Genomic DNA, 12,244 nt, shown 5'->3' on the forward strand with positions numbered 1-12,244 from the left:
GGCAATCGACAGATGTGCAAATGTAGCGGAGTCAGACGAAGCAGAAGATACATGCAAGCTGCAATTAGCCCGCTTCAAACAGGCATACCACTGGTTACCTCAACAAAAAGGTGTCAGAATCCAGATTAGAGAGATTGTCTAAAAACATGACAATGGTAAAGTATTAAAACAATCATGTAGAAGTGCTTTCTTCCTGGAATGTTTCCATCCACTTGATTTTCCTCCCATGCTGAACTAGAGCACAAGACTCCCCATGCCCCCAAAAGCATTACATAACACGGTTATGGACTGAAAACTGCATATCATTATGCTGTGCACATTCATTACTAAGAGTTGAATCGTTACGGTAGAAGACCTGAATACAACATGATCAACATCATACAGGATCTCATGACATGAGCACCAGGGAGGGATGTAATTCTGGCTTTTGCAGAGGTTAGTATGACTAGAGGATCATGAAGAGTACTTGCAGGGTTTAGCAATCTCTTTTTATACAGCAGTCTTGTCTCATGACGCCTCTATCACTCGAAAGCAGCAAATATGTTTCCAAGATGGGAGGACACCTAACCTTAGATTAGCATTGCATGGGCTGAAGTTAAACCTTATATAATGCACATTAACGATGCTGACAAATACTTCTCCAGTTCCATTCCTCACTACAGTATGCAATATGCTGCAATCACAGTTGGGAGGTGCTGCTATACAATTTAAATTTGATGACAATTTGACACAAATCAGAGCAGTTAATTATTTACCTCAGAATTATTTATATATATAACTTTCCCTTTTACAGGTTGCAGCTGTCACATAGTAATACATTAGCAGATGAAACTCATAAATTAGAGACTATATGACAGTTAAAGAAAATAAATTGTCATTTACCAAATTATTGACTGCCTCTAAAAAGTGCAGATGTTTTAATGTCCACCTAGATTATATCTGCAGTCACGGCCAACTAGAGAAGTCTTTTACTCACACATCTAGTGGTCCTCAAGTTATCACATGCCTACATCAAAAAATCTGGTTCAAACAGCCATCAGACACATGTACAGTATCTCTGAACTAGACAGAGTACCTTGAAGGTAACATGGTCTCTATGAGGAGCTCTCAGTTAGCCCTGTGGTAGATTGGTATCCTGTGTCCTGTCGGATTCCAAGATGGCACAGCCGTGTCCAGACGTCATTGTAACTGATCTGCGTAGGCTGTGCGTTTTTATCTTTTTTTGTTATTATTTTCACTTTTGCCATGCCTTTTTTTTTTCCAAGTAGAACAGCATAATGACTGTAACACACTGCTAGCCACAGGAAGGCTTGTTACAACAACAAGGGAGACCCGATGTGGAGACGGAAAAGAAAAAAGCACCAAGGATGACAGGTGGTGTTTGGAACAGGCTTAGAAGTCAGGTCCATCACACACCCTTGCCTAGAATCCTTCCTGCCAATGCCCAGACCCTGGAAACAAGTTGGATGATCTCAGAGGTCAGATCAAATAACAGTAGGACTACAACATCGTCTGGCTGACCAGAACATGGCTCTGTCCCCTAGTAGCGAACAGTGCCATTCAGTCATCGGACTCTTTTTCTGTGTTCCGCAAGGACAGAATGGAGGAATCTGGCAAGTCTAAAGGTGGTGGAGTCTGTTTCATGATCAACAACTGCTGGTGTAAACCACAATACACCAGAATTCTCTCCCACTCTTGCTTGTCAGATTTGGAACATCTGACCATCTCGTACTGTCCATTCCATTGGCGCTGGGGATTCAAGTCAGTCATCGTCACAGCGGTTTACACTCCACTACAAATCCAATACCGATGTTGCATTATTCGAGTTACAAGACTTGCTTTGTCTGCACCAAAACAAACACCCGGACGCTGCCCTCAACATGGCTGGGGATTTTAAAAAGACGAACCTTAGGAAATTAGTGATGCCGAATTTTTATCAAAATGTCACGTTTGACCAGTGGGACCAACATGCTGGACCACTGCTACACACTGTTTAAAGAGGGCTACAAAGTCACTCTGCAAATCAGATCAAGCCCCCATTCTCCTGATGCCAAAACATAAACAAAGAACGGCACAGGACAAAGGTTTTGTGACGAGGCAGGAATCACAATTTCAACAACATGACTCCAAAAGCTTGTGGCAAGGACTGCAGACGATCACGGACTACATGAGGGGAACCCCCACCACGGTGAGTGCTAACACTGCTCTGGCTAATTACCTGAATGCTTTCTACACACAGTTCGAAGCTAACACTAATGCATACTCTTTAGCGCTGGCGATAACGTGTTAATCCACGTGGCTCACAGGTTATTAACGGCCAGAGCAGAACATGCACTCACTGCTTCAGAGCACTATGTGAGGAGGACATTGAGGAGAGTTAACATCAGGAAGCTAAGCCGGTCCAGCCTTTCCTGATGTGCTGAGTTAAAAGATCTGGTGATCCACATGGTTGGTGATATCCACAGATTGTAGTTTTGAATTATGAAAAACAAGACTTCCACTGACAAACTGTTGCTGTAACTTTAATTTTATAACACGTTCTGCTTACAGAAGGCAGCCAGTCTGAGTGAAGGACAGCAAACTACAGCTTTACAGACTTACTAATGGCTTTTATCCAAAGGCCAGTGTGTCAATATTTCACTATTGCTCTCAGTGGAGCCAACGTCCTAGCTGACTAAAGGGTTCTGCCACATGTGTTCTACAACACTGCAAGAAAACGGGATATATAGTGTGTAGGATTTCCAGCCAAGACAGTAGGACAGCTGTTTTTCTGAATCTAGCCTATGCCTAAACTTGGACCATGCTTATAAACCACTCAGTGGAGATTTGTGGCATAAATGATGAGGAGAGCTCTGTCAGTTTCACTTATAGGGCTCATTTCAACAAGTCAGTTAGTAGGAAAGTTGTTTCAATAGGAGTAATCTACTGTTGCTTTTCCATTGCAGAACAATGAACAATGAATGCATCGTGTTACTTGCTGTCTGGTTCTGTTACCTAAATCATGAGGAAGCCATTCACAATCACATAAAAACCACATGGGGCAATAAAGAAATAACATGCAGTATTATCTGTGTAAAAGAAAAACTAACTAGGAGAAAATATTCAGAGAAGCAGAAAAGATGTTTGTTGCAATGAATAAGAGGTGGGAATCCGATTCCCCTTTCCTGGTATGGGTATGCAATGGTTCTTTCAAAATGACTGATTACAAAAAGGAATAGAAAATGCTGCAGGTCTGCAACTTGCAAAGATTCTATTATAATGATGCAACAATATTTTGTTTGCTCCGTCAGCCAAGTGCAGCATCCAGAAGTTCTTACATGTCGTGTGAGCACAGGGCTGCAGCAAAACCACAAGCTGACGGACAGAAGTTCAACCCAACTTCTGCTGTCATATCTTAACAGACACCTGTGCTATCTGAAGTGTTGCTGACTGACACACAAACTGTTGTTAAAAGGAAAAAATTAATCACTCTCTCACACACATACACACTCAGGCTAAATCAGACAAATCACTCTTTCAGGAGATAATAGCCGACACTATTTTAAATTCAAACACATCTAGTTGCAACAGAGAAAATTATTTTACTCAACTCTTTACTTCAAACTTACAGGGCGATGAAGACCATCATGACTGTAACTGAAGACAAAAACATGGATGTACATGCAAGCATTCAGGAATAGCCAACACGTAGACAGAGCTTTATTCCTCCTGCTTCACTGCATACCTCATTCTCCCACAGTGCTCATTCTCTCTCTGTCTCAGTCCATGACTCCCTCTTATCCCTTCTCCGTCCCAATGAATCATTCATTCGTGCTGTGGATCTTACCTTAGTAGTGACAATGCAAAGACAATCCATGCCTGCCAGAGAAAAAGGAGCTCTCAACCTCTGCTTAAATTCATCACCACTAATATCACTACTGGAGGGGGGGGGGAAAAAACAAACAAACACGGGAAGATGGAGAAAAAGATATCAGTATGAAGAAGCAAGGAGGAAAGAAAAGAAGATGAAGAACAGGAGGAAGGGAAGAGAATGCATACACACAGACACACACACTCACATACACTCCCTGGCGAGAGAGAGAAGCCACAGTGAAGAGACTTTACTGCATGTGGGCCCCTTGTGAGCAGTGAGATGCCTCCTCCACAGCGCTGAAGGCAATCAGGATTCCTAACACCATCTCAGAGCACAGCGCACGTCATCAGCCAACAAGCACACACAACAACAACAACACAAAAAAGCGCTTAGCAGCTGGTCTCCTCCAATAACCCAAAATCATTCCTTAGCTTCTCTCCCTCTCATTCACCCTCTGTCTCCTGTTAATCTTCTCCTCCTCCCTTTTTCACGGCTCCAGCGACTAAGCGTTATGGGATAAAAGAGAGAGTGAGAAAAGAGAGTGAGGGATGAGAGCGTGAGCTCAGCGGAATGAATCAGGTTCCCATGTTCGCTATCTCACTGACTATTAGCTGCTGTGGCAGACTGCTAGCACTTAGGAATAACACACTGGCTGGAATTTCATCTGCAAATCAGCAGCAGCGGTACCTTTAACTGGCTTTGTGACAGACCGTCTACTGTGTGTGAGTGTGTGCATGTGTGAGGTCGACCAATACGGTATTTTCAGGAGGCAGGATCCTAGAATTTGGACTTAAACTGATAACAGTAGTAATATTGATTTGTGCCAAAAAAATATCAATGACAAAACAAAAAAAATAAGCAAAACGTTTCCCAAAAAGCAAGCAACAACTCTGTGAACTAAACACAGGAAAAAGAAGCGGGACAGCCTTTGGACTTGACGACATAATTCTTTGCACTCTCAAAATCTACAAATAGATGCAGATGCATCAATCGTGACTCACAAACTCACATACATGAAAACAATGCACAGCTGATAGCAGGAATAACAGAATAAAACAAACACCATTTGACAACTTTTTATACTGCAGTGACAGTTTTTATACACGCCTAAGTGCATACCGAGAGATCTGTAACAATTAATCAGGTAATTATTTGTAGACAATAATAATGTACAATTCCTGCGACATTATTGTAGATTTTGTAGTAGTTTTAGCAAAAAGATCCAAACTTTCTGCGCTTTTTAAATGCTAGGTTTTGTTGCTTTTCTGTTTTGGACAGCTGATTTGACTTTGCGAAGCTGTGATTTGTATTTCTGTATTGTGTTTAGTTGCAGCCCACAATGTAAAAACCACTGAAAAATCTTTGCGCTGAGAACAATGAATTTTTGGCCCGGTGTGCAACATTTGAAAGTGCAATTCAACAACAAAAAAGTGCAATGCAGTGAAATCCTGGCAGCAAGGTTTATCCAAAGAAAATTTCACTGCCATCCACAATCCCAGTTTTAACTGCCTGTCTCCAAATGTGATGTCAGGACAGAGTCAAAGAACCATTTCTGCATCAATAAAATGTGCAAACCGCAGCTACAATTATTTTATAAGACACCACAGATAGAGCAAATTAACACATACTGGTGTAAAAAGTCTCCAAAAGCAGTGGTCATGCCTTCCACCTTTACCTCTGTTAAGTGGCAGCTTTCTCTTCTCCCTGCTTTCCTTTACCCTCGTGTGGGTGTGAGTGAGGTGTGTGTGTGTGGAATGTCTGCAGGTGCAGCTCAAAATGATTGAGGACACCTGCAGTAGGGAGTGGTCCACCTGCAACTCATCTACTCTCCAGAAAAGCCAGGCTCAGACTCCTTCTCAACACCAGACTGCTGAACAACTCCTGCTTGTCAACCCAGGCCTTTATTCTGCTCCTTCTTTAAATTTGTTCTCTGACTAACCTAAACTCTCTTCTGCCTCCACTATTCAGACCTGGTTCTTCTCAGACTCACCAATGGATTCCCCACCAGACACCAAGTGACCATTCCTGCCACACAACACGCCTCCTCTGCCTGCATTCCCTCGACCACTCCCCCCATTCAGGCTGCCAGCTAAGGCAGATCTCTCTCTTGAGCCTGTAGATACTGGGCTGTTGTATAGTGCTTGTATGTGTTGTTGCGTGTTATTTCACACATCACTAGAATAGTGTTATGCTGTGTTGGCGTCTTGTAGCATAGTATCTGTAATACATAGTCAGCTCTAGTGTGTATCCTCTAGTGCTCTGTGTGAGTTTCTGATCCTCATCCATTCCTATCTTGGTGTTATCAAGTCTGTAGTTGTTGTCTGTAGTTCTGTGAATCCAGTTTTCTGTCCCATCTCAGCTTCCTTAGCCACTTCCTGTATTTTGCATTTCCCCCTCCGTTCCCTAGTAGTCTCTTTCAAGAGAAGTCTGTCCAGTTGTGTCTTAGTGATGTCATTCCCCCTTCCAATCTTCCGTGTGTTTTGTAAATTCTGATTCATATTGTAAATTTACGATTGTCTGAACTGCTGGTCTGCTGTGTCTTTGCTGCCTGACCCCGTGACAGCAGCTAAATCTTGACTAATGCTTGCAGATACATGAGAAGCTACAACAATCTAAGAATGATTCTGTAAAAGTATGAAAAATTCTCTTTGTTGTTAGTCAACACAGACCAACATGCAGAGTTCCTGACTGAGTAAAATGCATCTCAAATGGCCTGAGAGCATTAGACATAAGGATTAAACACAAAGCAAAGCTGTACTTTAATTCTTAGATACAGGCTTTACTTACGGTATGTCAGAGAAATAGCCAAGCGCCAAAGATGACTACAATCATTTCACATAATATCGCTGACATAATATTATAATGACATTTCATATAGACTTCATTTTTATCTGCTATCTGTCAGTGTCACAGGATAACAGAACAATTATCACCAAACGTCTATGTTATCTGCAACCAATGAACATGAATGTGACACTTTGCATATTAAAATCAAATTCAGACTATTGTCCATGCATAAAATTAACAGAATAGCAACAAGCACCTATGTGTTGTTTCTGTTGAATTCATAACTGAATAACAAGTTTTAATTGAATGTTTCATTATTCATTTGTGGATTCACAAATGACTATAAAACAAATGATGAATGGACTATCCTGAGTAAAATCTTCCTAAGATGCCTGTATCCAGTCTGCAAGTACAGTGTATGACCATATGAGACTTATTGCTATTCTGAAGTTTAAAAAGGAGGTAACACAGTGATGAAGGTGTTGTGAAAAGCTATTACAGTACTGCTCTATTAGTACTGAATACTACAGATCAGTAACTGGTCCAGGTTAAGCACGGCCACTCCAGTGTCTCTCAACTTTCCCCCTCTAAGAGCTACCAGCCTTTGAGCAACTGCAAATTTCCCGCTCATAAACAAGTACCTGTTTGCTGGAGTCATCCTGTTGAAGAGGTGTGTTGCAGATTTTGACTTTGATTACTGCCTTCATATGTGGACGAAGCGACACCTCTACGCTCTGAGTCCCTCGTTGTTCTACCTGTAGCTCAGGCTTACTCTGCCCGAGCAGCAGGGCTAATCTTTTCAGGTGCTGCAGCTCAGGCAGCTTCGACTTAATGCATTAGAGAGAAGGAATGCTTTAACCTCTTTTGTTAGGGCTGCCTCCCGTATGTACAGTTTGGGTGTGACGAATTTGGATTTGTCTGTGAATGTAACAGCACTGACTGCGCACATGGCTTGCTTGATTGATTTACACAACAGCCTCCTGGACATGCTGACCTTGAAGCTGGCCTGCAGTTGAACAAAATGTATTCTCTTAAGTCCTTGTATGACAAAGCAATTAAAAACATCTTTGTGTATATAAGCACAGATAATACTATTTCAGTAAGCATACATGTCAAGTGAAATGTATGCCCGGCTCCTGTTTTGTGTAAATATTGTGTTGTTTACACCATAAATCCAACACATGGTCAGTTTATTTGTTTGTATGTTGGGCTGGAAACCCACACATACAGCTGCAAACACTTCAACATACTGACTGAAAAGAACATACATGTGAACCTCAAACAGTGACTCAAATACGACCCTATCATGTATGACATAAACTAAATGCAGACGATGAAATTCACTGTAATTACTGCTATGGGCACAAGTTCAAGATTCGAGCAAATATTACTCAGCCATCTGTTCACAGAAAATTCTCAATGCCAGCAAGCATCATTTGTACTTCAAATATTTAATTCACATATTAAATTAAGAAACTTTCCAGTTTCTAATAATTTAATATCAGTATTCCCTAGAAATTAAAATGCCACCTATATCCAGACTGGTTGTTCCCCGCTCTCATGCACTTAAACAGAGATAGTTTGGCTTATGTCACATCATGGCTGTAATATATCTGCTACTGCAGTCCTTATTCTGGTCCCATGCCCTCAAACCACATCTCCCTTCCTTACCCCAGCATAATCTCATTTACGTATGTGAGCTTATTGTTGTTGAGATTATGGAGCTACAAATTGCTTCTTGAGGAACCCAGTGCTATGTTACTGGTTAAAGACCTGTTGAGCTAAGTTACACTGCAAGTGATGATTGAGAGAAAATCACAATTTCAACACAGAATGAATTGGAAATGGATTCTGATAACAGAAACACAACTGGTGACTTAATGTGATGCAGAGTAAAATTAATTAAAAAGGTCACGGGTCTGACATAGAACGTGCACTACTACTAAACTACTGTTCAAAAGTTTGGGGTCACTTAGAAATGTCCTTATTTTGGAAAGAAAAGCATTTATTTTTTCATTGAAGATAACATTAAATTAATCAGAAACAGAGCCCGGACATTGTTAATGTGGTAAATGACTGTTCTAGCTGGAAATGGATGATTTTCAATGGAATATCTACATTCCAGAGGTCCATTTCCAGCAACCATTACTCCTGTGTTCTAATGCTACATTGTGTTAGCTAATGGTGTTGAAAGGCTAATTGACCTTCGAGCAATTATGTTAGCACATGAATAAAAGTGTGAATTTTTATGGAAAACATGAAATTGTCTGGGTGACCCCAAACTTTAGAACAGTAGTGTACATTGTAAGCACTTAGAAAGAAATGTATTTGGTCACGGAGAGAACTTACCTCGGAGGTGCTGAAGCTCTTTCTTTGTTCTCCCCCACTGGGTTCTGAGCTGCTCTGCTCCCTCTGCTGGGAACAACACACTGGTAAGTACCTCTGAACAGCAATACTGTAACAAACTACAACAGACTAGCCTGTAGGCAGCTGTTGATGCAACCAACAGAATGAGCATTTAGGTAACAAGTATCTTATATCCTGATTATACGGTGAAAAAATCCAATAGCTACCATTTTGTAAAGGTTGGTGCAGTGTGAGATTTTTAACAATGAAGTTTGAGCGAGCAGTAAGAAAAAGTCCACGATAAATCTAAAAATGCAATAAAGCCCTCTATAAAACATCCGTCATTTTTAACAGGTGAAAAGTTCTGAAAATGTTCAATCAAAATGTACTTGGAAATTGAATCTGATAGCTACTCTTTAATTAGAAGCTCAGATAGTGTAAGCCTACATGTGCCCATGGCAGCTTAAAATAAATCCGAGATGCACTACAAATCCTTTATACAGTACGCACAAACTGGCTTTATCTCCTAAATGATCATAGCAGCAAGGCCCGGTGACTTTAAGGTCGCAGATATTTTCTTACATGTGGGCCATATGTGAGAAAATCATTTTGACTGTGTTTTGTGTGTTTTCTAAACTTTGAGGTGTAAGATAAAAGGAGTGAAAATATGATGTTGCTCATTACGGCCATTTCTTATCGGATAATTAGTCTCACTGTCCACATTCAAACTGGCTAACATCGTCAACAAAGTAAAAATTCACATAATCCCATCCCTTCATTGCCTGATTCTTTGCAGGTAAGCCGTCTGATTTCAGTAGTTGCCTCACAGCTCATCAGTTTTGTCTCCTTGCTTGAGCCGCTTGTGCTGACTCTAAAGCGTCTCAGCCTTGAGAAAAGCGCTTAAAATGTTCAAATTTTGGCTGCAAGAACAAAGACAAGAGCTTTCATGCAACCCCAGCATCAGCAGAACTGAGGAGCTGATTAATGTTGGCAAAGTCTCCACAAAACAAGAAAAACCTTTGTGTTAGTAAAGCGTGTAGGTAATTTTGCTAACATAGCCATTAGCATGGGTCACAGGTCAGAGCTATGCGGAAATTATCATGCTGAGAAACAATCAGACATGGTAGAACCTTTAAGACCATTTTGAAACCGATGTACAGGAAATGGATGTGGGTGAATGTGTTTTTATGATGAATTTGGGGGTTTATGGCAACTTAAACGCAGTCTGTTTGCCTACTCTCTGTCCTCATACATTTGATGATTTCAAAGCCATGATGCCGTCTGACAAACGCAGCACCCAGCTGTGAACAGCCTCTGCTCTCCGTGCACACTCAAAACGTGCACAGGAGGAATGATTGCTGTTGGTTTCCCAGCCAGAACTGAATCAAAGCAGCACTCACAGCTGTTTAGTAAAATGAACAGATCTGCCCAAAACTGATGCATTTCACTTAACTCTGATAAACTGACTATTGATCTTGGAGTTTGTATCTCTTTGGTTATGTTTCTGTAAGCATGTTACCCTTCCAGAACTGTGGGTGGGAGATCTCTGGTTTTAGGACAGCGTCTTTACTTGAGCCTGGCTTATAGCTGCTATCTAGACTTTACTATCAAAACTTTGCAGAGATGAGGAGAGTCAGAGATGACACTCTTGTAACATGGCATGACCTGGGCTTTTGTTTCCTTTTGGTTGCCATTTCTTATTAGTGCTCACTTTGAATTGTGCTTCAGGGGTTACTTATTTAGCGAGTTCAATTCTCAAGGAGCCATACTATTGAATCAGTAAAATAAAACTACAAAAACCTGAAAGACACATCCTGGGGTACAAACTAGAACCTTTAAAACACTGTACAAATAGTTATATTTCTAACATGTTCCACCCTCTCACAGGCTTTGCTATTGGTTAATCCCCTCAAGGCCCCAAACTTTGCAATCAACATACTGTCGTGTCCTATAAAACCTCAGCTCATACATGGCTTAAGTCCAACTCAACCACTCTGGAAGACAGATCAACAATCTGCAAAGATCTGCTACCCTACAGTGTCACAGAATGTCTACAAACAAGTAAGGGTAAGCCACTGGTGACCTTTGATTACTAAGCAGAAACCAGTTCCATCACCACCTGCATCATCCTCACCTAGAAAGGCCCTATCATGAAAAGCAATTCACTGAGGTGAACTGCATCCTCCACATCAGCCTAATACTGGTGAAAAGAGCAGCAATGGTTCGCACCATGTCTAGTGGCTTACCCTTTTGGGTTCTTGCATTGTGCATAGTAATTGAATCAATAGGCTTTAATCACTGAAGGCTTTTAGAACAAAGGTTAGGTGTTGCAGGTCTGGCATGAAGATGGGGTTGTCATTGCTCACAGGGTTTAAGAATCAGACTAATTCCTGGGTGGGTTTTCTGTGGGTCACACAAAGAAAAATCTGGGTTGACAATGAAATCACAATGTGAGGGATAACCTCCTTAAACTTTATGAAATTTTGAATACAGTTTGGTCAGTATTTGTGCAAAATTTCTGTTACTAAAATAGAACATTCTCTTTAAGGATGCATTTTTAGATAGAATTTTTTTTACTTGTGTAATTTTGAATACAATCTTTGTTTTTCTTTTAAATGTCCATTTTGGTCTCCAAATTTTTCCTTATGGTTGAGTTGTCTGTAGTTACATACAGCTATATCTTTTATTTAATTTTAAATAAAAAATATCTATATCTGTTATTCAAGTATATTTAACTTAAACGTTTGTGGTGTCTGTGGAGTTGCCCTGACTTTTGGCTGAGAGTGAAATAATGCCATTATTTCGCTCTCTATGGAGAGTCAATAAGAGCACTTGTCTTTGCCTCTTGTTTTGTCGTCATTAAAACTACAGTGTGGTCATGAGAGGAAATACACACGTGGACAAAATTGTTGGTACCCCTCAGTTAAAGAAGGAAAAACCCACAATTCTCACTGAAATCACTTGAAACTCACAAAAGTAACAATAAATAAAAATTTATTGAAAATTAAATAATCAAAAACAGCCATTACTTTTGAATTGTTGATTAACATAATTATTTAAAAAAACAAACTAATGAAACAGGCCTGGACAAAAATGATGGTACCTCTATAAAAGATTGAAAACTATTTGACCAGAGTGACATGATTAACTCAGGTGTGTCATTTAATTGACATCACAGGTGTTTCCAAACTCATAATCAGTCAGTCTGCCTATTTAAAGGGAGACAAGTAGTCACCCTGCTGTTTGGTGAAAAGGTGT

General features: G+C 40.5%; 1 protein-coding gene across 31 annotated transcripts in view; it reads right to left on the reverse strand.

Annotated features, from left to right (window-relative positions):
• The window catches only part of dlg2 (discs, large homolog 2 (Drosophila)), a 203,132-nt gene that overhangs the window by 140,507 nt on the left and 50,381 nt on the right, over positions 1–12,244 (reverse strand). For 15 of the 31 annotated variants that reach the window (XM_051937092.1, XM_051937088.1, XM_051937105.1 and 12 more), the window contains one exon: positions 8,990–9,055. In XM_051937092.1, coding sequence (XP_051793052.1) covers positions 8,990–9,055 — 66 coding nt within the window. Of the gene's footprint in view, positions 1–3,608; positions 3,678–3,724; positions 3,745–3,826; positions 3,918–4,058; positions 4,508–8,989; positions 9,056–12,244 lie in introns of those variants that run through there. The other 16 variants (XM_051937098.1, XM_051937096.1, XM_051937093.1 and 13 more) reach the window with 13 other exon arrangements.

The sequence above is a fragment of the Acanthochromis polyacanthus genome, chromosome 17, assembly GCF_021347895.1.
Source record: "Acanthochromis polyacanthus isolate Apoly-LR-REF ecotype Palm Island chromosome 17, KAUST_Apoly_ChrSc, whole genome shotgun sequence".
NCBI lineage: Eukaryota > Metazoa > Chordata > Actinopteri > Pomacentridae > Acanthochromis > Acanthochromis polyacanthus.